Source organism: Ranitomeya imitator, chromosome 4, assembly GCF_032444005.1.
Source record: "Ranitomeya imitator isolate aRanImi1 chromosome 4, aRanImi1.pri, whole genome shotgun sequence".
In the NCBI taxonomy this organism is placed as follows: Eukaryota; Metazoa; Chordata; class Amphibia; order Anura; family Dendrobatidae; genus Ranitomeya; species Ranitomeya imitator.
This window is the reverse complement of record NC_091285.1, coordinates 244,643,216-244,670,219: the sequence shown is the minus strand read 5'-3', so window position 1 is coordinate 244,670,219 and position 27,004 is coordinate 244,643,216. Positions and strand designations below refer to the sequence as shown.

The 27,004-nt window shown below is 41.3% G+C and overlaps 1 protein-coding gene across 6 annotated transcripts in view; it reads left to right on the top strand.

Annotated features, from left to right (window-relative positions):
• Nucleotides 1-27,004, top strand: part of CFAP54 (cilia and flagella associated protein 54) — a 752,512-nt gene that overhangs the window by 281,397 nt on the left and 444,111 nt on the right. For 5 of the 6 annotated variants that reach the window (XM_069764454.1, XM_069764457.1, XM_069764458.1 and 2 more), the window contains 3 exons: nt 802-969; nt 10,188-10,293; nt 26,737-26,829. In XM_069764454.1, the coding sequence (XP_069620555.1) occupies nt 802-969; nt 10,188-10,293; nt 26,737-26,829 (367 nt within the window). The remainder of the gene's footprint in view (nt 1-801; nt 970-10,187; nt 10,294-26,736; nt 26,830-27,004) is intronic. The other variant, XM_069764455.1, reaches the window with a different exon arrangement.

The following is a 27,004-nucleotide window of genomic DNA, read 5'->3' as shown; positions in this document are numbered from 1 at the left end:
CAATCAAAACACCAAATGTCTATAGCAGGGCTCTGCTCCGCCAGACCTGTGTAGTGTCCAGTTCTCAGGCTCGGGCTGGAGCCAAACACACAGGAGGCCTTCTCCCTCCCAACACACCGACCATGTGCCAAACAACAGCCTCCATTATATAGGCTGTAACCACAGCCAGAGGTAAGGTATGTGGGTAGCCAGACCCATCGATCTCTCACAACTACCCGCAACCTGGTACCGGGTGCAACAAACGAACCTCTTAGTGCTTTCATGCACTAGAGAAAATACTCCAGGTTACATCACAAAGACCAGCCATCTCTGCGACATATACCTCCCATCGACTACGCGACCATTAGCCACTCTTCAATAGATATTCTTTTTCTCTGTGTCATTTCTCATTATTACACATAATATCATTTATGGGCATCTGTGGCTTGATTTATTCGCCTTCGTGGATTGGATGGGTTGTTACCAGCAATCAATGATAATTTCATGTCAATAATATATGTACTTATAAAATGAGTGACATGTTAAGTCCTTCTTTCACACGCTGTATATGATCTGCTAGTTGTCTTGCTCTTTTGCCTCCTTCTGTAGTGTGTAGAAGTATGAGCGGTTCTTATCACCACTCCATAAAGGCCTACTGTTATCACCTTCTAGATTAGAAGAACTCCCAAGATCTCTGGATGAAGTGAAGGTTTTAGGAGTTGCAGAGCAACCTTAACTGAGTGAAATGATTCTTCATTTGCTACATCTTTCACTATTCTGCTTTATTAAAACTGAGTGTGATTGTGGCTTCTCTTTTGACAGACACTTCGTTTTTGGGAAGAATATGAACTTGCCATATATATAATTGAAATTGGGAAAAAGTTACTTGATGTGACTGAAAATACATCAGCTACTATACTAAGTTCTCAGGCGAAATCCATCTGTGAAGACGACACAGAAAAAGCTAAGGATGCTAATGAAAAAGAAAAGGTATAGGAATAATACACTTACAAGATGATGTGATATTATGTTTAAGCAGGTTTGACAAGATTAAAATAAAGATATAAGCTGATAGCTAACAACTGACCAAATACTAATCCTGTAAAGAAATAATAAAGGTCTTTCTGCATGGCGCAAGCTACAGGGTGTTGGTTCTGTGCAGATGGGACCTTCTTACTGTACTGATCCACTTAGAGGTGAGACTTGGACAGTTATTTCAGCAGTTAAATAGCTCATTTAATTTTGCATTTAAATAAGTGAAAAAAACATATATATATATATATATATATATATATATATATATATATATATATATATATATATATATATATATATATATATATATATATATATATATATATATATATATATATACAGTGGGGCAAAAAAGTATTTAGTCAGTCAGCAATAGTGCAAGTTCCACCACTTAAAAAGATGAGAGGCGTCTGTAATTTACATCATAGGTAGACCTCAACTATGGGAGACAAACTGAGAAAAAAAAATCCAGAAAATCACATTGTCTGTTTTTTTAACATTTTATTTGCATATTATGGTGGAAAATAAGTATTTGGTCAGAAACAAAATTTCATCTCAATACTTTGTAATATATCCTTTGTTGGCAATGACAGAGGTCAAACGTTTTCTGTAAGTCTTCACAAGGTTGCCACACACTGTTGTTGGTATGTTGGCCCATTCCTCCATGCAGATCTCCTCTAGAGCAGTGATGTTTTTGGCTTTTCGCTTGGCACCACAGACTTTCAACTCCCTCCAAAGGTTTTCTATAGGGTTGAGATCTGGAGACTGGCTAGGCCACTCCAGGACCTTGAAATGCTTCTTACGAAGCCACTCCTTCGTTGCCCTGGCGGTGTGCTTTGGATCATTGTCATGTTGAAAGACCCAGCCACGTTTCATCTTCAATGCCCTTGCTGATGGAAGGAGGTTTGCACTCAAAATCTCACGATATATGGCCCCATTCATTCTTTCATGTACCCGGATCAGTCGTCCTGGCCTCTTTGCAGAGAAACAGCCCCAAAGCATGATGCTTCCACCACCATGCTTTACAGTAGGTATGGTGTTTGATGGATGCAACTCAGTATTCTTTTTCCTCCAAACACGACAAGTTGTGTTTCTACCAAACAGTTCCAATTTGGTTTCATCAGACCATAGGACATTCTCCCAAAACTCCTCTGGATCATCCAAATGCTCTCTAGCAAACTTCAGACGGGCCCGGACATGTACTGGCTTAAGCAGTGGGACACGTCTGGCACTGCAGGATCTGAGTCCATGGTGGCGTAGTGTGTTACTTATGGTAGGCCTTGTTACATTGGTCCCAGCTCTCTGCAGTTCATTCACTAGGTCCCCCCGTGTGGTTCTGGGATTTTTGCTCACCGCTCTTGTGATCATTCTGACCCCACGGGGTGGGATTTTGCGTGGAGCCCCAGATCGAGGGAGATTATCAGTGGTCTTGTATGTCTTCCATTTTCTAATTATTGCTCCCACTGTTGATTTCTTCACTCCAAGCTGGTTGGCTATTGCAGATTCAGTCTTCCCAGCCTGGTGCAGGGCTACAATTTTGTTTCTGGTGTCCTTTGACAGCTCTTTGGTCTTCACCATAGTGGAGTTTGGAGTCAGACTGTTTGAGGGTGTGCACAGGTGTCTTTTTATACTGATAACAAGTTTAAACAGGTGCCATTACTACAGGTAATGAGTGGAGGAAAGAGGAGACTCTTAAAGACGAAGTTACAGGTCTGTGAGAGCCAGAAATCTTGATTGTTTGTTTCTGACCAAATACTTATTTTCCACCATAATATGCAAAAAAAATGATAAAAAAACAGACAATGTGATTTTCTGGATTTTTTTTTCTCAGTTTGTCTCCCATAGTTGAGGTCTACCTATGATGTAAATTACAAACGCCTCTCATCTTTTTAAGTGGTGGAACTTGCACTATTGCTGACTGCCTAAATACTTTTTTGCCCCACTGTATATAGAAAAATGAGTGCAGCACAACGCTCACCAATGGGTGCCAGGCCTCCTAGAAAAGACCGTCCTCATGTCCATCCAAGTAATATGCCAGGCAAAAAACGGAAGGCAGCACTCCAATAGGTAATGAAGGTGAAAAAAGCTGTGAAGTTTATTTCAGACCCACATCTCGCGACGTTTCGGCTCGCACTGAGCCTTTCTCAAGCAATGGGTGGTAACCAATTGAGTGCTTATATACATATTTCCTTCAATCATTTACATAGTAAATAGCCATACATATGCTTACAGTTATTGTGATAAATATACATTATACTTATAAAACGCTCCATGTGTTATCCTAGTGTATAAAGTGCAATGTGCTAAGGTGCTTTAGACTTCTCTTAATTCCACATATCCACTGATATTTCTGCTTTTAAAGCTATTTATGTTTCATTCTCTGATATATATATAATAATTCGTATCCTCTGATATTAATAAAGCATAGCGCTTACCCTGCTGGACAGATGGAGTCACATGGAGGACTGTATAGCCGCTGAATTCGGCGTTCACTAAAGTTTACTGCGCATGACAGTGCGTCCCATACCCACGTGTTGTTAAACCAGCCAGTGAGATTACACGTGCTCCTGCCTTCTGCCTGCGCGTGCGTATAGGAGCTATGTCTCCCCCACACATCCATCTTACTTGTGGCAGTGCCGACCTCTATGTTATACAGCGGAGCTCTCTCATAAACATTCCTCCGCACTTTTTTGTTATGTTATTTTTTATGTATGCAGATACCAATTGGGTCATCACTCTAATCCACTTTCAGCTAGCAGGACGGCACCTTATTCAGGCTGTCTCCCGCTGCCAATGGGCTTCTACCTTGACCTGTGACCTTCTCAGATCACACAGTCTCCGTAGTAAGACCCACATAAGTGTACTCTTACTCTGTCCAGTATCTCTGATAGGAAGAAACTGACTTCCAATATGCACACAGGTAATTGCTAATTTCATGTTTATTAACACATATATAGACAATCTCAACTGGCCAGCAAATCAACAACAAGTAAATATGGGAGAAATATTTTGGGACTAAAATATATATAAATATTAAAATATATTGATAACTGTGTCCTCCTCTGTGAACTTCCAATCCATTGGTAGCAGGGCAAGAACCTTTTCATTGGGAGTGGAATTATATCTAAAAAAATACAAACATGACACTTATTAAAATAGGAGCAGTAGAACAGTCTTCATTCTGCATGATCCATAATAACAACCGGAGTGTATATACAACCAATTCAAATGAACATCTCCCTTTAGGAAAGGACCATTTGTGGATGGATTTTAAACTCTTCATTTAAGCCTTTCGGCTTTAGTGTGTCTAACTCATAAATCCAACGTAGTTCCAATTTTTTTAAAAGACACATTCTGTCCCCCCCTCTTCTTTGGGCTGGAACTCTATCTATTATTCTGAACTTTAAATCTTTTTCCGTATGATTAAAATCTAGAAAATGTTTCGAGACCGGTAGATCTTGTCTTTTCTTCCTTATTGAGTGACGGTGGTTATTTATGCGAGTTTTAAATTCACACGTCGTTTCCCCAATATACCACAATTTGCAGGGACATTCTAGTAAATATATGACATGGTCCGAGTTACACGTAAGATATTCCCGGATTACATATTGTTTGTTTGTAACTGGATGTTTAAAACTAGATCCCTTTAACATGTGTTTACAATTTACACATGATAAACATGGGAAACAGCCACGTTGTTTATTACCTGTAATCGTGGGTTGGACAATATTTTTAAAGGAACCAATATCTGATTTTACCATATGGTCTCCAAGATTCTTATTTCTGCGGTATGAGAAGAGTGGGGGTTCCCTAAATTCCTTAATATTCGGTAGGCATTTGCCCAGCATACCCCAATGTTTCCTAATCACCTCCGAGATTGGCCCGCTCTCTTCCGTATACGTCATTACACATGGGATTCTACTCAACGTTTTTTTCTTTGTGTTTTTCTCAATTAGTTCCCTTCTATTTCTATTAAGGGTCCTATATTTCACTCTGTTAAGTAACTCCTTCGGGTATCCTCTCTGTAAAATTTTTTTTGCCAAATTATCCACCACTCCCTCTATTTCATTTTCTTGTTTTACTATTCTACGTATCCTCAGCATTTGGCTGAGTGGTATAGACCTCACCATAGTGCGGGGGTGTTGGCTGTTGAACATTAGGAGATTATTTTTATCCGTTTCCTTTACAAATAGAGTTGTATTAAGTTCCCCATTCTCCTGTCTTATCAAGACATCTAGGAACTGTATACTTGACTTTGAAGAGATTAACGTAAATTTAATGGTTCTATCTATTGTATTTAGGTACTCATGAAAATACTCGAGTTCTTTTTCTGTTCCTGTCCATAGGAGGAAGATGTCGTCTATGTATCGCCACCACACCAGCACATGCCGGAAGTGGCAGGACACATAGACGAGATCCTCCTCCAGGACGCTCATTACAAGATTTGCATAAGCGGGGGCCATACTGGCCCCCATTGCTGTACCGCGTTGTTGTGAATAGAACGTATCTCCAAAAAGAAAATAGCTCCGCCCCAAAATAATTTCCAATAATTTTAATACAAATTCTTTTCCTTCCATAGACACTTCTATAGTATCAAGCTTCTTTCCTATTGCTTTTAATCCAGTCTGATGTTCAATTGACGTATAAAGTGAAACGACATCATAAGATGCCAAAATCACCTCCCCCTCTAATTTTACGTCTTCTAATTTTTTTAAAAAATCTGTTGTATCTTGGATATAGGATTTGCTTTTCTTGGCAATCGGGTTAAGGATCTTATCGAGGAATGTTCCCATCCTACTAAACACTGAGTCCACCCCTGACACTATAGGTCGTCCAGGGGGATCCATCAGTGTTTTGTGGATTTTTGGGGTTGTATATATTACAGGCGTTCTCGGAAATTCTATGTATACAGGTCCTTCTCAAAAAATTAGCATATAGTGTTAAATTTCATTATTTACCATAATGTAATGATTACAATTAAACTTTCATATATTATAGATTCATTATCCACCAACTGAAATTTGTCAGGTCTTTTATTCTTTTAATACTGATGATTTTGGCATACAACTCCTGATAACCCAAAAAACCTGTCTCAATAAATTAGCATATTTCACCCATCCAATCAAATAAAAGTGTTTTTTAATAACAAACAAAAAAACCATCAAATAATAATGTTCAGTTATGCACTCAATACTTGGTCGGGAATCCTTTGGCAGAAATGACTGCTTCAATGCGGCGTGGCATGGAGGCAATCAGCCTGTGACACTGCTGAGATGTTATGGAGGCCCAGGATGCTTCAATAGCGGCCTTAAGCTCATCCAGAGTGTTGGGTCTTGCGTCTCTCAACTTTCTCTTCACAATATCCCACAGATTCTCTATGGGGTTCAGGTCAGGAGAGTTGGCAGGCCAATTGAGCACAGTAATACCATGGTCAGTAAACCATTTACCAGTGGTTTTGGCACTGTGAGCAGGTGCCAGGTCGTGCTGAAAAATGAAATCTTCATCTCCATAAAGCATTTCAGCCGATGGAAGCATGAAGTGCTCCAAAATCTCCTGATAGCTAGCTGCATTGACCCTGCCCTTGATGAAACACAGTGGACCAACACCAGCAGCTGACATGGCACCCCACACCATCACTGACTGTGGGTACTTGACACTGGACTTCAGGCATTTTGGCATTTCCTTCTCCCCAGTCTTCCTCCAGACTCTGGCACCTTGATTTCCGAATGACATGCAAAATTTGCTTTCATCAGAAAAAAGTACTTGGGACCACTTACCGTGTTTCCCCGAAAGTAAGACCCCCCCGAAAGTAAGGCAGGGTGGGGGGTTTCGGGGGGTCCGCCAATGTAGGGCACCCCCCGATTGTAAGGCAGGGTAGCGGGAGGGGCCCGGGGAATGTAAGGCTGATTGGCCGATCAGCCTGTTCGTCACAGGCTCCCTAGTCCCTGCTGGCCATCAGCTCGAGCTGTGATTGGCAGTAAGCCGGCTCGCAGCTGATTGGCCGAATCAGCTGCGACGTCACCGCCTGCAGGCTCCCTCCGATTGGTCCAGCTTCCCCGGCATCCGAATCGTCAGCCCGGCACCGCAGAGGAGATCGAAACAGAAGGAAAGTAACGTTAAGTTCCGAAACTCTCTCTGTGTGTGTGTACGGTATGTGTATGGGTGCCGTATGGGGCTGTATGTGTCAGTGTGTGTACGGTACCGGTACGATATGTGTGTGGGTGCCGTGTGGGGCTGTACCGGTACCGTATGTGTCAGTGTGTGTGGTGGCAGAGTGGGGGGCAGAACCACTGTATGGGGAGGCTGCAGGAGGGAGGATGGGGTGGATGCCGGACTCTCAAACAATGGGGATGCTGCAGGGGGGAGGATGGGGTGGATGCCGGACTCTCAAACAATGGGGAGGCACCAGGGGATGCCGTACTGTACCATACAACAATGGGTAGGGATACTGTATGGGGAGGGATGTCGGACTGTACAACAATGGGGAGGCTGCAGGGATTGCTTGCTTGTTGAACAGTCTACCGTAATGTAAAGTACCGTACTGTAAAACAGATACGGAACCAGAAACAATGCTGATACCGTATATTTTTACCCCCAGATGAGCTCTTCCGGTCCCGGTAAAAGAAAAAGCTACTCTGTGGAGTACAAAAAAGGGATAGTGGAGGAATCTCGGGGCAAGAATCTTGCGGAATTCTGCAAACAAGATATTCTTGAGACATTTGTTTGATTATTTGTTTGACCATACTGTTCAGCCTGTTAATAAATGTTAATTTTATTGTTAAAAAAAATTGTCATTTTTTTTCCCCAATGTAAGGCCTCCCCCGAAAGTAAGGCAGGGTGGGACTTTTGGGGGTAAAATTAATGTAAGACAGGGCCTTACTTTCGAGGAAACACGGTAGCAACAGTCCAGTGCTGCTTCTCTGTAGCCCATTTCGGCACCTGTAGCCCATTTCCTGCACACGCCTGTGCACGGTGGCTCTGGATGTTTCCACACCAGACTCAGTCCACTGCTTCCTCAGGTTCCCCAAGGTCTGGAATCGGTCCTTCTCCACAATCTTCCTCAGGGTCCGGTCTCCTTTTCTCATTGTACAGCGTTTTCTGCCACATTGTTTCCTTCCAACAGACTTACCATTGAGGTGCCTTGATACAGCACTCTGGGAACAGCCTATTTGTTGAGAAATTTCTTTCTGGGTCTTACCCTCTTGCTTGAGGGTGTCAATGATGGCCTTCTTGACATCTGTCAGGTCGCTAGTCTTACCCATGATGGGGGTTTTGAGTAATGAACCAGGCAGGGAGTTTATAAAAGCCTCAGGTATCTTTTGCATGTGTTTAGAGTTAATTAGTTGATTCAGAAGATTAGGGTAATAGGTCGTTTAGAGAACCTTTTCTTGATATGCTAATTTATTGAGACAGGTTTTTTGGGTTATCAGGAGTTGTATGCCAAAATCATCAGTATTAAAACAATAAAAGACGTGACAAATTTCAGTTGGTGGATAATGACTCTATAATATAGGAAAGTTTAATTGTAATCATTTCATTATGGTAAATTATGAAATTTAACACTATATGCTAATTTTTTGAGAAGGACCTGTAGATAGTTCATAAGCTCCTGATCTATTACATTGTTTTTTACTGCTTCTTCTAGACACTTCTTAATTTCAGTCATGATATTGAATTTGGGATCACATTCCAATTTGTGATATACTTTATCATCCCTTAGTTGGCTCTCAATCTCTGCAATATATTTCTGCCTGTCCATGATGACGACAGCACCACCCTTATCCGCGGGTTTAATGATGATGTCGCCATCATGGACAAGCTCCTTCAATGCCCTAGATTCCTCCACTGTGATGTTCGGGTGTTTAAATTTATTTATAGCCCCATTCCTCAGTTCCTCAATCTCCCCTCTTACCGCCTTTTCAAAGGCATTAATGACCGCAGAATTTACCATCGGTGTAAACTCACTGTGTTTTCTAAGCCCCATGGATTTTGAATTGAACTCACTATTTTCTTCTATATTTAAGATGTTTTTATCTTGGAACCACTCCTTCAGTTTTATAGATCTAAAAAATCTCTCCAGGTCCATTTGTAAATTAAACCAATCGGTATGTGAGCATGGACAAAATGATAGTCCTTTACTAAGGATAGAGATCTGTGCCGGAGTGAGTACCTTATCAGAGATGTTAACTACGAGGTCTGATCCCGTTTCTTGTTGGCCGCCTGTCTCTGTGGCTGAAGTCTGTTTTTTTTCCGGTTTTTTTCTGTTCCCGGTGGTGCCGCTTGCCTCCTCTCCTCTTGTGCTTGTTGGTCCTTCTGTTATTTTTTCCTGGTCTATAAGAGATGTGGGTCTGAAATAAACTTCACAGCTTTTTCACCCTTACAACCTATTGGAGTGCTGCCTTCTTTTTTGTTTGAGATATATATATATATATATATATATATACATATATATATATATATATATATATATATATATATATATATATATGTTTTTTTCACTTATTTAAATGCAAAATTAAATGAGCTATTTAACTGCTGAAATAACTGTCTCAATTCTAAACTGTCTCAACTGTTTCAATGTCTAAAAACTGGATGGTAATTAGAACAATGCCCCAGAATGTTAATAATTAAAATACTTGACAATTAATATGCTTTAAAAAAAAAAAAAATATATATATATATATATATATATATATATAGGTTTTTTTTTCACTTATTTAAATGCAAAATTAAATGAGCTATATATATATATATATATATATATATATATATATATATATATATATATTATATATTTTAAGCATATTAATTGTCGAATATTTTAATTATTAACATTCTGGGGCATTGTTCTAATTACCATCCAGTTTTTAGACATTGAAAACTTTAAATGCATCCAATTTATCCCAGTGGGTCAAGTTGGTTGATAAATTAGGTGCATGTTTAGATTTTTTTCCCACCACCTATTGGTTAACGCACCTTATGTCAGAAATACGCACCAACCTTTGTCACATCATGCACCATGCGCTTTCTTGGTAAGGCCATCCCAGCCCCCACCACACCGAACACCTTGCGATGCAAGGCCTGTAAGTCTTTTTTTTTTTTTTGTACCAGAATTCTGTTATATTTTGCTTAGTAAATTTTCCCAAATGTTCTTTTTCCTTGTTTCTTTTAAGGGACATCCACAGAAAAAACATCAAAAAAAGAAGACGCTTATCACTGAAAAAGTTAATGAACAGATAAATGCATTGGAACAAACCCTTCTAAAATTGACAAAACCATGTAAGTGCTCTTTGTAGGAATAACAGTCTTTAGTCGGAGTTAACTTCAGATGTAGCAATACAACTTGCATACATTATTAAATAGATCTCTCAGTGACGATGCTGTATTATAATAATAATCTTTATTTTTTATATAGCGCCAACATATTTTGCAGCGCTTTACACACATTATCATCGCTGTACCCGTTGGGACTCACAATCTAAATTCCCTATCAGTATGTCTTTGTAATGTGGGAGGAAACCGGAGGAAACTCACGCAAACATGAGATTTGAACCCAGGATGCAAGCGCTGCTAACCTGAAAGTGTAGACTCACTCTATTCACCAAGCTTTAGTCACAGCTTCTGACTTTACTCACTTCTGAGATCTCGATCTCACCCTGCTCAGTACAAGCTGCTGTCAGGTAGGCTGTGTGGGTGGAGATTGAATACACTTTGATTCATGAGATGTTTCATTCTATTGCTGGACTTCTAAAATGCTCATCTTAATATCAGTATTACGCAGATTACGCAGTATTACATAGATTTTCACAGTAAGTTTCCCAGTCTTATCTGGTGTAAGATTTATGTTTATTTATGGAATTCATTTATGCTGCAAAATTAAGTGCCAATCCCACTTGACAGTGTCCCTGTCAGGGTCCGTAAGGCCCCCAAACAGCAACCAATATTATAGCATCCTATCCCAGCAGTCTGTTTGGTAATTTTTTTCAATCGCCAGTCATAACCTCAGTGCAGGGTACGGTGTGTCTGTAGGAGACCTCCTGCACTAAAGCTAGAAGGCTTCCATCCCATGACGAGTATTTGGTGAGTTTATGAAGTTAAAGAACTTCTGCACCTACTGGATACATTATGTTACTTTTTTTTTTTATTGTGATTTTTACATGTGTTTTTATCGCGTTTTTGACTCTGCAGCTTAGTCTTTGGTTGGCATGTCAGGTTTTAACCACTAAACGACTGCCGATACACCTTTTAACGGCAGAAGTTAATGGTACTTAAACCACAGCGCCATTAATTAACAGCGCTGAGGAATAAGGGTATAGCGCCCCCCAGAGTTGGAATTTCTCCTTGGTCTGAGTAGCTGAGACTCCAGAGATCATTATTCGGGTCGGTTTTTACCCACCTCGGTGTTGCGATTGCCGTTATTAACGGTATAATGGCAACCACCAAAAAAAAGTCATTTTCCATTTACTTTCTCTCTCCTATGATGTGATCGCACATCAGAAGAGAGAGAAATAGGGTCCCCGATTCCCCCCCCTACACCTCCCTAGTCCCTGTAACCCCCGTGAAGTCCCCCGGGTCGCCGTCATCTTCTTTCAGGACAAAATCGCGGCGCATCACATACGCAGTCCGCCCGCCGAGATCTACCAGCCGGCAACATTAGGACATTTTTCCTATTGGTTCATTTTGATCACTGCGATAGACCCATCACAGTGATCAAGATAAAAAAAAAAAGTAAATCAAAACCCCCTTTATCACCCCTTAGCTAAAAATAATAAAATAAAAAAAGCATTTATTTCCATTTTTCCATTAGGGTTAGAGTTGGGCTAAAGTTAGGGTTGTGGTTATGGTTGGGATTTGTTATGACCTGGTGGTCAGGACAATAATGGACCTGGTGGTTAAGAGCACACGGAATGACCTGATAGTTACTGATAATAAAGGACGAGCTCTGGGACATGGGAACTCTGCTGACCGCAATCCCTAATCCTATCAAACACACTAGAAATAGCCGTGGATTGCGCCTAACGCTCCCTATGCAACTCGGCACAGCCTAAGGAACTAGCTAGCCCTGAAGATAGAAAAATAAAGCCTACCTTGCCTCAGAGATGACTGTGAGTAAAGATGAAAATACAAACACAGAGATGAAATAGATTTAGCAAAGTGAGGCCCGACTTACTGAACAGACCGAGGATAGGAAAGGTTACTTTGCGGTCAGCACAAAAACCTACAAAAAGACCACGCAGAGGGCGCAAAAAGACCCTCCGCAACGACTCACGGTGCGGAGGCGCTCCCTCTGCGTCCCAGAGCTTCCAGCAAGCAAGAACAATAAAAATAGCAAGCTGGACAGAAAAATAGCAAACCAAAGAAATACAAGCTGGAACTTAGCTTCAGCTGGGAAGACAGGTCACAAGAACGATCCAGGAGTGAACTAGACCAATACTGGAACATTGACAGGTGGCATGGAGCAAAGATCTAAGTGGAGTTAAATAGAGCAGCCAGCTAACGAATTAACCTCGTCACCTGTGGAAGGAAACTCAGAAACACCCACCAGAGGAAGTCCATGGACAGACCCAGCCGAAGTACCATTCATGACCACAGGAGGGAGCCCGACAACAGAATTCACAACAGTATCCCCCCTTGAGGAGGGGTCACCGAACCCTCACCAGGGCCCCCAGGCCGACCAGGATAAGCCAAATGAAAGGCACGAACCAGATCAGCAGCATGAACATCAGAGGCAAAAACCCAGGAATTATCTTCCTGACCATAACCCTTCCACTTGACCAGGTACTGGAGTTTCCGTCTCGAAACACGAGAATCCAAAATCTTCTCCACCACATACTCCAACTCCCCCTCAACCAACACCGGGGCAGGAGGATCAACGGATGGAACCACAGGCGCCACGTATCTCCGCAATAACGACCTATGGAACACATTATGGATGGCAAAAGAAGCAGGAAGGGCCAAACGAAATGACACAGGATTGATAACCTCAGAAATCTTATACGGACCAATGAAACGAGGCTTAAACTTAGGAGAGGAAACCTTCATAGGAACATAACGAGACGACAACCAAACCAAATCCACAACACGAAGTCGGGGACCCACACAGCGCCGGCGGTTAGAGAAACGTTGACCCTTCTCCTGGGACAATGTCAAATTGTCCACCACATGAGTCCAAATCTGCTGCAACCTATCCACCACAGTATCTACACCAGGACAGTCCGAAGACTCAACCTGCCCTGAAGAGAAACGAGGATGGAAACCAGAATTGCAGAAAAACGGCGAAACCAAAGTAGCAGAGCTGGCCCGATTATTAAGGGCGAACTCAGCCAACGGCAAAAAGGACACCCATTCATCCTGATCAGCAGAAACAAAGCATCTCAGATATGTTTCCAAAGTTTGATTAGTTCGTTCGGTTTGGCCATTTGTCTGAGGATGGAAAGCCGAGGAAAGAGACAAATTAATGCCCATCCTAGCACAAAAGGATCGCCAAAACCTCGAAACAAACTGGGAACCTCTGTCAGAAACGATGTTCTCCGGGATACCATGTAAACGAACCACATGCTGGAAAAATAATGGCACCAAATCAGAGGAGGAAGGCAATTTAGACAAAGGTACCAAATGGACCATCTTAGAAAAGCGATCACAAACCACCCAAATGACCGACATCTTTTGAGAGACGGGGAGATCCGAAATAAAATCCATAGAAATATGCGTCCAGGGCCTCTTCGGGACCGGCAAGGGCAAAAGCAACCCACTGGCACGAGAACAGCAGGGCTTAGCCCGAGCACAAGTCCCACAGGACTGCACAAAAGAACGCACATCCCGCGACAAAGACGGCCACCAGAAGGATCTAGCTACCAAATCTCTGGTACCAAAGATTCCAGGATGCCCAGCCAACACTGAACAATGAATCTCAGAGATAACTCTACTAGTCCATCTATCAGGAACAAACAGTTTCTCCGCTGGGAAACGGTCAGGTCTATCAGCCTGAAATTTTTGCAGCACCCGCCGCAAATCAGGGGAGATGGCAGACAAAATTACCCCCTCTTTGAGAATACCCGCCGGCTCAGGAACACCCGGAGAGTCAGGCACAAAACTCCTTGACAGGGCATTAGCCTTCACATTCTTAGAGCCCGGAAGGTACGAAACCACAAAATCAAAACGGGAGAAAAATAACGACCATCGAGCCTGTCTCGGATTCAACCGTTTGGCAGACTCAAGATAAGTCAAATTCTTGTGATCTGTCAAGACCACCACGCGATGCTTGGCTCCTTCCAGCCAATGACGCCACTCCTCGAATGCCCACTTCATGGCCAACAACTCACGATTACCAACATCATAGTTACGCTCAGCAGGCGAAAACTTTCTAGAAAAGAAAGCACATGGTCTCATCACCGAGCTATCAGAACTTCTTTGCGACAAAACAGCCCCTGCTCCAATCTCAGAAGCATCAACCTAAACCTGAAACGGGAGCGAAACATCTGGCTGGCACAACACAGGGGCAGAAGAAAAACGACGCTTCAACTCCTGAAAAGCCTCTACAGCTGCAGAAGACCAATTGACCACATCAGCACCCTTCTTGGTCAAATCAGTCAACGGTTTAGCAACAGTAGAAAAATTAGCGATGAAGCGCCGATAAAAATTAGCAAAGCCCAGGAACTTTTGCAGGCTCTTCACAGATGTCGGCTGAGTCCAATCGTAAATGGCCTGGACTTTAACAGGGTCCATCTCGATAGTAGAAGGGGAAAAAATGAACCCCAAAAATGAAACCTTCTGAACTCCAAAGAGACACTTTGACCCCTTCACAAACAAGGAATTCGCACGAAGGACCTGGAACACCATTCTGACCTGCTTCACATGAGACTTCCAATCATCCGAAAAGACCAAAATATCATCCAAATACACAATCAGGAATTTATCCAGGTACTCTCGGAAGATGTCATGCATAAAGGACTGAAATACTGATGGAGCATTGGAAAGCCCGAATGGCATAACCAGGTACTCAAAATGGCCCTCGGGCGTATTAAATGCTGTTTTCCATTCATCGCCTTGTTTAATACGCACAAGATTATACGCCCCTCGAAGATCTATCTTGGTGAACCAACTAGCCCCTTTAATACGAGCAAACAAATCAGACAGCAACGGCAAAGGATACTGAAATTTGACTGTAATTTTATTAAGAAGGCGGTAATCAATACAAGGTCTCAAAGAACCATCCTTCTTGGCCACAAAAAAGAACCCTGCTCCTAACGGTGATGACGACGGGCGAATATGGACTTTCTCCAAGGACTCCTTTATATAACTCCGCATAGCGGCGTGCTCTGGCACAGATAAATTGAACAATCGGCCCTTAGGAAACTTACTACCAGGAATCAAATTAATTGCACAATCGCAATCCCTATGAGGAGGTAGTGCACTGGCTTTGGGCTCATCAAATACATCCCGATAATCCGACAAAAACTCTGGAACTTCAGAAGGAGTGGAAGACGAAATAGACAAAAATGGAACATCACCATGTACCCCCTGGCAACCCCAGCTGGACACAGACATAGATTTCTAGTCCAATACTGGATTATGAACCTGTAGCCATGGCAACCCCAAAACGACCACATCATGCAGATTATGCAACACCAGAAAGCGGATATCCTCCTGATGTGCAGGAGCCATGCACATGGTCAATTGGGTCCAGTACTGAGGCTTATTCTTGGCCAAAGGCGTAGCATCAATTCCTCTCAATGGAATAGGATACTGCAAGGGCTCCAAGAAAAAACCACAGCGCCTAGCATACTCCAAGTCCATCAAATTCAGGGCAGCGCCTGATTCTACAAATGCCATAACAGAATAGGATGACAAAGAGCAAATCAGAGTAACAGACAATAGAAATTTAGACTGTACCGTACCAATGGTGGCAGACCTAGCGAACCGCTTAGTGCGCTTAGGACAATCGGAGATAGCATGAGTGGAGTCACCACAGTAAAAACACAGCCCATTCCGACGTCTGTGTTCTTGCCGTTCAGCTCTGGTCAAAGTCCTATCACATTGCATAGGCTCAGGCCTTTGCTCAGAGAATACCGCCAGATGGTGCACAGCTTTATGCTCACGCATGCGCCGATCGATCTGAATGGCCAAAGACATAGACTCATTCAGACCAGCAGGTGTGGGAAATCCCACCATGACATCCTTAAGGGCTTCAGAGAGACCCTTTCTGAAGATTGCTGCCAGGGCACATTCATTCCACTGAGTGAGCACAGACCACTTTCTAAACTTCTGACAATATATCTCCGCTTCATCCTGACCCTGACACAGAGCCAGCAAGATTTTCTCTGCCTGATCCACTGAAATAGGTTCGTCATAAAGCAATCCAAGCGCCAGGAAAAACGCATCAACATCACGCAATGCCGGATCTCCTGGCGCAAGGGAAAATGCCCAGTCTTGAGGGTCACCACGTAACAAAGAAATAATGATCTTTACTTGTTGAACAGGGTCACCTGAGGAGCGAGGTTTCAAGGCAAGAAACAATTTACAATTATTTTTGAAATTCAAGAACTTAGATCTATCACCAAAAAACAAATCAGGAATTGGAATCCTAGGCTCTGACATCGGATTCTGAACCACAAAATCTTGAATGTTTTGTATCCTTGTAGTGAGATTATCCATCCAAGAGGACAGACCTTGAATGTCCATGTTTACACCAGTGTCCTGAACCACCCAGGGGTAAAGGGGAAAAGAGAGACAAAACCCAGTGCAAAGAAAAATAAATGGTCTCAGAACTTCTCTTATCCCTCTATTGAGATGCATTAGTACTTTGGGCCACCTGTACTGTTATGACCTGGTGGTCAGGACAATAATGGACCTGGTGATTAAGAGCACACGGAATGACCTGATAGTTACTGATAATAAAGGACGAGCTCTGGGACGTGGGAACTCTGCTGACCACAATCCCTAATCCTATCAAACACACTAGAAATAGCCGTGGATTGCACCTAACGCTCCCTATGCAACTCGGCACAGCCTAAGGAACTAGCTAGCCCTGAAGATAGAAAAATAAAGCCTACCTTGCCTCAGAGAAATTCCCCAAAGGAAAAGGCAGCCCCCCACATATGACTGTGAGTAAAGATGAAAATACAAACAAAGAGATGAAATAGATTTAGCAAAGTGAGGCCCGACTTACTGAACAGACCGAGGATAGGAAAGGTTACTTTGCGGTCAGCACAAAAACCTACAAAAAGACCACGCAGAGGGCGCAAAAAGACCCTCCGCACCGACTCACGGTGCGGAGGCGCTCCCTCTGCGTCCCAGAGCTTCCAGCAAGCAAGAACAATAAAAATAGCAAGCTGGACAGAAAAATAGCAAACCAAAGAAATACAAGCTGGAACTTAGCTTCAGCTGGGAAGACAGGTCACAAGAACGATCCAGGAGTGAACTAGACCAATACTGGAACATTGACAGGTGGCATGGAGCAAAGATCTAAGTGAAGTTAAATAGAGCAGCCAGCTAACGAATTAACCTCGTCACCTGTGGAAGGAAACTCAGAAACACCCACCAGAGGAAGTCCATGGACAGAACCAGCCGAAGTACCATTCATGACCACAGGAGGGAGCCCGACAACAGAATTCACAACAGGGATTATGGTTAGTGTTGGGATTAGGGTTATGGGTCTGTTGAGGTTAGGTTTGTGGTTAGGGTTATGGTTAGGAGTGTGTTGTGGTAACGGTTGGAGTTAGAATTGTGGGGTTTCCACTGTTTAGGTACATCAGGGGTCTCCAAATGTGACATGGCGCCACCATTGATGCCAGCCAATTTTTCCATCAAAAAGTCAAACGGTGTTCTCTCACTTCTAAGCCCTGCCATGCGCCCAAGCAGTGATTTTTCCCCACGTATGGGGTATTGACGTTCTCAGGAGAAATTGTACAACATATTTTGTGATCCATTTTCTCCTGATACCCTTGTGAAAATAAAAAAAAATGGTTCAAAAGTAATTTTTTTGTTCTCGCGAAGCACCTGAAGGGTTAATAAACTTCTTGAATGTGGTTTTGTGTACCTTGAGGGGTGCAGTTTTTAGAATGGTGTCACTTTTGGGTATTTTCTGTTATATTAACCCCCCTCACTTTAAATGTGAGGTGGTCCCTAAAAAAATGATTTTGTAAATTTTGTTGGAATAATTAGAAATCACTGGTCAACGTATGACCCTTATAACTTCCTAACAAAAAAAAATGTTGTTTCCAAAATTGTGCTGATATAAAGAAGGCATGTGGAAAATGTAATCTATTAAGTATTCTGTATGACATATCTCTCTGATTTAAGGGCATAAAAATTCAAATTTGAAAATTGCAAAATTAAAAAAAAAAATTCTCCATATTTGTTTTTTTCATAAATAAACACAAGCCATATCGAAGAAATTTTACCATTACCATGAAGTACAATATGTCACGAAAAAACATTCTCAGAAACAGTGGGATCTGTTGAAACGTTCCAGAGCTATAACCTCATAAACTGACAGTGGTCAGAATTGAAAAAATTGGCTTTGTCGTTAAGTACCAAATTGGCTCTGTTACTAAGGGGTTAATTAACGTGGTTTTGTTTTTAACACTTTCTGGTATTTGGCTTTGACAAAATTTTATTGATACAGTCGTGTGGATTACATTCATTTTTTTATGCGTGGAAACACACTAAAAACACATATGTGTTTTTTTTCCTGCGGACGTTATGCATCTAATGCAAGTTTTATTTGTAGACGTGGTCTACTTGCCAGAATCCATCCCATCCTAAGCCCACAATCTACTAAAACTCTTGTTCATCATCTCCCATCTCAATTACTGCAACACCCTCTTCTGTGGCCTCCCCGCTACCTCTCTTGCATCGCTCCAGTCTGTCCTCAACTCTGTGTGCCCAGCTAATCCACCTCTCTCCTCGCTACTCCCCTGTTCTTCCCTCTGCAAATCCCTCCACTGGCTCCCAATTCCCCAACGAATCCAGTTCAGACTACTAACACACACTGATCTACAAAGCCATCCACAACCTGTCCCCTCCCTATATCTCTGAACTAATCTCCCAATATCTTCCCTCACGTAATCTTCGATCCTCCCAAGACCTCCTACTCTCCTCCACACGTATTCGTTCCTCACACAACCGCCTCCAAGGTTTCTCACGAATATCCCCCATCCTCTGGAACTCCATGCCTCAACATGTCCAATTATCCACCACCCTCAGATCCTTCAGACGGAACCTGAAAACCCATCACTTCAGGAAATCCTACAGCCTGCAATAACCATTCTGCCGCCTCACCACCACCCGAGCTGCTGCCTCACCAACCACCCGAGCTGCCGCGTCACCAACCACCAGAGCTGCCACGTCACCACCGCCAGAGCTGTCGCCTCACCACCACCAGAGCTGCCGATCCCCCGAACTTCTGTCTCCTCCCCATTATCCCGTAGAATGTAAGTTCGCAAGGACAGGGTCCTCTCCCCTCTGTACCAGTTTGTCTGTACCAGTAAATTTGTTTACTGTTAATGATATCTATAACCCTGTACGTAACCCCTTTTCTCATGTACAGCACCATGGAATTAATGGTGCTATATAAATAAATAATAATAATGATAATAATAGACGTGAAATAGATGCACTTAGGCTATGTTCACTACTATGCTGACTATGTACTATACTATGTACTATTTTGACTACTGCAACCTCCTGCTCTGTGGCCTCCCCTCGAACACACTTGCACCCCTCCAATCTATTCTAAACTCTGCTGCCCGACTAATCCACCTGTCCCCCTGCTATTCCCCAGCTTCTCCCCTCTGTCAATCCCTTCACTGGCTCCCCATTGCCCAGAGACTCCAGTACAAAACCCTAACCATGACGTACAAAGCCATCCACAACGTGCCTCCTCCATACATCTGTGACCTCGTCTCCCGGTACTTACCTACACGCAACTTCCGATCCTCACAAGACCTCCTTCTCTACTCCCTTTTATCTTCTCTTCCCACAATCGTATACAAGATTTCTCTTGTGTATCACCCCTACTCTGGAACCATCTACCACAACACATCAGACTCTCACCTAGCATCGAAACCTTCAAAAAGAGCCTGAAGACCCACCTCTTCCAACAAGCCTATAACCTGCAGTAACCACCGATCAACCAAACCGCTGCATAACCTGCTCTATCCTCACCTACTGTATTCTCACCCATCCCTTGTAGATTGTGAGCCTTCGCGGGCAGGGTCCTCTCTCCTCCTGTACCAGTTATGACTTGTATTGTTTAAGATTATTGTACTTGTTTTTATTATGTATACCCCTCCCTACATGTAAAGCGCCATGGAACAGATGGCGCTATAACAATAAATAATAATAATAATATGTTCATGTTTGGTTTTCGCGGGCAAAAGCTGCTCTCTTGTTAGTAAAGCTGCTGCTTAAAAAAAGTAGGTTTTGCTGAGTTTTTGACATATTTTTGTTGACTCATGTACATGTTGATAAAGTTTAGTGACCCAAAAAAACATGATTTAACTTTCTTAGGTTTTTGCACGAAAAACACAGAAAAACCTGATACCTGTATTTTTGCTGCATTTTTGCAGCTACCCATTGTTTCCTATGGGTCAAAAAAATGTTGCAATAACGCTGAAAGAAGTGAGATGCTGCAGTTTAAAAAAAAAACCGCAGCAGTATTTCAAATCACTCAGGAAAGTAAAACCAATGTGTGTGCGTGAGATTCCTGAAATTCAGAAGACCTTGGTGACCATTCAACTTGCCCATAATGACCAATCCACTTTCCAGGAAACTGTTCATGTAGAAATGCTCAGACTTGACACCCATAATGTGGTGGTGCACCATGTTGCTGGAAAAACTCAGGGAATGTGCCATCTTCAGTGCATAAAGTGGGCAACATAGCATCATGATGGTGGTCGTGGGCCAGTTGAATGGCCACCAAGGTCTCCCGATCTGACCCCCTTAGACTTTTATCTTTGGGGTCATCTGAAGGCAATGGTCTATGCTGTAAAGATACGAGATGTGCAGCATCTGAAACAACGGATACTGGAAGCCTGTGCTAGCATTTCTTCTGCGGTGTTGCTATCAGTGTGTCAAGAGTGGGAGAAGAGGGTTGCATTGACAATCCAACACAATGGGCAGCACTTTGAGCACATTTTGTATGTGGTCATAAACTTGTAAATAACTCATGAAAGAATAAAGTTACGTTAAAACCAAGCACACCATTGTTTTTCTTGTGAAATTCTCAATAAGTTTGATGTGTTACATGACACTCTTCCCATTGGAAAAAAAAAGTTGGATCCAAAATGACTGTATACAGGGTGGGCCATTTATATGGATACACATAAATAAAATGGGAATGGTTGGTGATATCAACTTCCTGTTTGTGGCACATTAGTATATGGGAGGGGGAAAATATTCAAGATGGGTGGTGACCATAGCGACCATTTTGATATAGAATCATAGAATGGCCCACCCTGTATACAAAGATCAAAATCTATACAAAAGTATTAAAATGAGCAGTGTAAGTACAGGATATATTAACCCCTTAAGGACCAGTGGTATTTCCATTTTTGCTTTTCCATTTCTTGCTCCCCTTCTTTCCACGGCCATAACTTTTTTATTTTTCCGTCAATATGGCTAAGTGAGGGCTTGTTTTTTGCGAAACAAGTTGTACTTTTGAACAACACCATTGATTTTACCATGTCGTGTATTCGAAAACGAGAAAAAATTTCCAAGTGCAGTGAAATTGCAAAAAAAGGGCAATCCCACAGTGGTTTTTTGCTTGATTTTTTTACTATGTTCACTAAATGCTAAAACTGACCTGCAATTATGATTCTCCAGGTCATTACGAGTTCATAGACACCAAACATGTTTAGGTTGTTTTTTATCTAAGTGGTGAAAAAAAATTCTAAACTTTGTTAAAAAAAATAAAAAAAACGCCATTCTCCGATACCCTTAGCGTCTCCAATTTTCGTGATCTCGGGTTGGGTGAGGGCTTATTTTTTGCGAGCTGACATTTTTATTGATACCCAGATTCCTATTCCAATCCATTAAAAAATGTGATAGATCGGGTGACTCTGAACATGGCGATACCAAATATGTGTATGTTTAATTTTTATTTTAATTGTTTTATTTTGAATGGGGCAAAAGGGGGTGGTTTGAACTTTTATATATTTTTTATATTTTAAAACCGTGTGAAAAAGACCTGAGTGTATGGGTGGACGACAAACTCACATTTAGTGGCCAGTGTCAGGCAGCTGCTACAAAGGCAAATAAAATAATGGGATGCATTAAAAGAGGCATAGATGCTCATTAGGAGAACATAATTTTACCTCTATACAAATCACTAGTTCAACCACACTTAGAATACTGTGTACAGTTCTGGTCTCCGTTGTATAAAAACTGGAAAAACAACAAAGAAAGCAAAATGGTGTAACAGAGTCCATGCAATTGCGGGTAGCAGCCCACTCTGGAGCCACACAGGTTCAGTCTTTCCTCCTCAGGAAACGAACCACTGGAGATCCTCTCTCCAGCTCTGCTGAACCAAGATTGCCTCTGAAACCCAACTATTGATGCCCCAGACCATGTGACTCCTTCCCCATGCGACAGAACACATGACTGTCACATCGCACAGCTCCTGTCAGCACACTGCAGTGCCGACTCTGCAGGTGGAGATAAGGTGGACATCCTCCCACCCACTTTGTGGATGTCCACATAAAAGCCAGCCCATTTATCCACCTATCTTAATCCTCACATCACTTAGTGTGCTGGAGGAAAATACTCTGGATTTCACATCAGTGACGCCATTATGCTTAGTGACACATACTGTATGTCCCATCAAATACTTTACCAGTGACTTTGTCACAGTGGTTATACAGTGAAACAAGTTTTGACCGCATGGCTATCAACAATTGACTGTTAGCTATTTCAAACTGCATACCAACAAGGTTTTCGGCTGCATCTTGGCTGCCCCTCAGTCGTGATGCTGTTGCAACATTTGAAAGCATCTTTAAAAAGCTGTAAATCAGGGTTTCATTTTTACTATGTTTTTAAAATTTTAGCTTTTTCTGTAACATGCAAATATTTGTTATGTAACCGGAAAATTTTAATGAAACTTCCAAAATTCTATACATTTGGTGGAGCTTTTTTGTTGCAGTGCATGTACTATTGTATTTTGTGGGCTTTAGTGCTACATCTTAGCAGTACATTTAGTTCTTTTTTTATATAAAATGTGATCAATTTATAGAAATATTCAACTTAGAAAATAAAATATTTATTGTAGCTGATGTATTTGCTAGTAATTGACATATAGTCATAAATCTGAAATGTAAAGTGTGCTGTTAGTGTAGTGAAATATCGGAACATATGTGGCTTTTGATAATGTTTTCATCATTTCTGCACTAATGCTATGTCTGTTAGACAAGTAATAGTCATTTCCATCATGAAAACGGTGAACTTATTATTTCGCAAGGTGCTTGCATTAATCTAGAAGCAGATATAAATATGACTTAATTGAATTATCCCGCTGCTATGATTTGTAGACTAAATTGCATTATGTCCCAATATTCCGCAAGTAACTAACTAAATGAATAAAAGCCCACTTCTTTATAATCTCCGCCAAGCATAACCCAGATATAATATTCTATACATCCTTAAACAAAGGACAATATCTAGCTATGGGGACACTCCTAAATGTAATTAGGCAAACTTGTGGCAATTAAATTAACAAGTGTATAACTAAATCAATGAGATATGCATCTTAATCAGCTAATTATACAAGTTGGTTGCTGAAGCATATGATAAATTAATTAAGTCAGTTTACAGTCTAGTCATTAAATTATGAAAAAAAATTAGGATAGATTTAGATTTTAATGACATGAGACTGAAAATAACCTCAATATATTCCTTTTGGTAAAATGCACATACGTTCTGCGTTGCGGTCATAAGCAGGGACTGTTGAATTTTCAAGCAGAAATTATGCAATTTAGATATGAGATTTGGTTATGCCTAATGAGGTGAAAGTATATACTGTAAGATTATTTTATGTATTAATTAAGTCAAGAAGGGGGTAGAAGTTGAAATGGATTTTCGAACGAAACCCGTGAAAAAAAAGTAAATGCCAGGTATTAACATGTACACTGATTGTTATCAGCTACATTGCAAAATGTTGTGTACTATTAAAAATGAAATAGCTACTTACCCAAAGGATAAAGCATTGTAGTTCCCAATTAGTGACCTAAAATGAATGTGGGCACCCCTATACTGTGGCAGATAGTATGGCCCATTTAGGCATAGGCTATTCACAAGTCGATGGGATCCCGTTTACCGACTTCTCTCTTATATAGTCCTATAAAACATTGATGTCAGCAGAACGATAGCTTGTATGGTTCCTCTGTCCACATACTGTATCAAGGTATAGATGGTCCCATGTAACCAGGAGATGTACTATGTGCCGCCAATAATGCCGACATAAAATCATCACATCCAATATGTGAGCGTTTCGCTCGTTTGTCTAGTGATTGTCAGATGGCTTATGTGGGCTGATAGTCTGGAACGTAAGGCTCACACTGTGTATAGGAGGCTATGTGGGGCTCATGCTGTATAAAGGTGGCTGTGTGTGAGCTCATTTGGTATACAGGGGGATGTCAACATATTTAATTTTGCTCAATATTAAGTGATGTACTTATTATTTTATATTAATATTTAACAGAATTCATTTTAGCGTTTTGGTTTGGTCCTACACAACAGTCACCATCTCTCATAGGACCACCTAGGAAAAATTAATTGCCCTCCCCTGTTCAATGCCATAAAAACAATGGAGCAGAAAAATAAGAGCACTCGCCAATAGTAAAATGTATCTTTTTTAGGGTTCATGCAGACATCTGTGGGTTTCAGTCCAATGTCAGACTGGCTGTGGGTCTCCATACTCGAGGGTTACAGGTTCATGGAAATATGTGAAGCTGTTACGCTTAGGTTTAGAGATCCATGGTCAGTCCGTGCATTAGCAGTCTGTTCTGTGACCAATTGACACAGGTGTCTGAATGAGCCTTAATTCACATGTTAAATTTCAGAAGGCCTGGTAGGTAGACAGCCATTTTGCTTATATTTATGTGTCTGCCTGCTGGAAGAATACTTTCCTATGTAATGTTCTTCTTTCACCAGCATATGGCACAGTAATTTTATGCAGATGATCTAACATACAACAGCTGAGAAGCAAATCCACAGATATGAGCCAAGAGAAGTTCTGGCACAAGGTTTAGGTTCTAGCCGCACACATACCCCAGACCTGAAGCCCAAGGAGCATTGGGCCAGTTTTTTCCTATTGCTTTCCTATTACTATTCGTAATAACTATTAGTCATAACATACGGTATTATTCAGAACATAACTATTCAAAAACTTGTCTGAATTGCCAGACCCAACCCCATGTTTACTAAAGTGGCCTTCAAAGGGCAATCTCATGACTATAGGACATTACACACATTTATGATCACAGAATAGAATGTACTTTTTACATGGATAAACTGAGATTCCATGTGTGTATTTTATGTAGATGCACATCAAGAGAATGCCAAGAGTGTGCAAAGCAGTCATCAAAGCAAAGGGTAGCTACTTTGAAGAACCTAGAATATAAGACATAATTTCAGTTGTTTCACACTTTTTTGTTAAGTATATGATTCCACATGTGTTAATTCATAGTTTTGATGCCTTCAGTGTGAATGTACAATTTTCATAGTCTTGAAAATGCAGAAAAATCTTTAAATGAGAAGGTGTGACCAAACTTTTGGTCTGTACTGTATATAGAATTAGTATGATAATTAGTGCTAGCCCAAGGAAGCACGCTGAGAATAATAATAATAATAATAATTTTTATTTATATAGCGCCAACATATTCCGCAGCGCTTTACAAATTATAGAGGGGACTTGTACAGACAATAGACATTACAGCATAACAGAAATACAGTTCAAAACAGATACCAGGAGGAGTGAGGGCCCTGCTCGTAAGCTTACAAACTATGGGGAAAAGGGGAGACACGAGAGGTGGATGGTAACAATTGCTTTAGTTATTCGGACCAGCTATAGTGTAAGGCTCAGGTGTTCATGTAAAGCTGCATGAACCAGTTACCTGCCTAAGTATGTAGCAGTACAGACACAGAGGGCTAATACTGCATAAAGTGTATGAGAATGTGTAGATGATTGCATAGTATATTTCTGCGTTCCTTGTCCATGTTTTCTCCGCTTGTAATCAAATCAATTCTCCATGGTCCTTGAGATCTGCTATCTAGAGTTACCAGCGATACTCTTCAAAAGTTGAACAATTAATAGATTAATTACTCACAAGACACTTTATGACTCTAATATTTTTTTTTATTCTAAATTTGCATACTTTCAAATGATTATTTGTCATATAATAATAGCTAATCAGTCTGGTTTACCTGGGTGAGTTAATGAAAAAAGTTATTAACTGGCCATATTGTTGTTTTTACACTGATGCGTGTATGGAAAATAAAAAAAACAATTAAGAGTTTCTTGCCACAGTAAGAACAAGCTGACGCAGCACAACGTTAAATTTACCGCTTGCTGCGCTCACATGTTAGAACAGAATACTAAGCAGGGAAATTGCAGGGAAAGTTTAGAATGTGTAACTTAGTCTAAAAACGACTATCGCATTGACTGCTGTAACGATAATTCATTTGAATATGTATAAATCTGATCTATTTCATTATTTCATTTTATAGCCGCAGCTGGGACACAGCTTACCGGACATGAAGATCCCCTCCTTCTGTATTCTGTTGTTTCATGCTGGGCTCCAAGTGCCGCATTTAAAGAAAGTGAGTTTCTCATGATCCAATCAATAAAGAAAAGCTTTAATTGACCTTTTATTATATATTTTGCAATATAGAAGGTATGTCATGGTACATATTTAAGTTGTCAGGTTAGCACACTTTATTTCTACTGGTTGTGTGGGACCACAAAGGATTGCTTCTGACTGATGAGAATTACCAT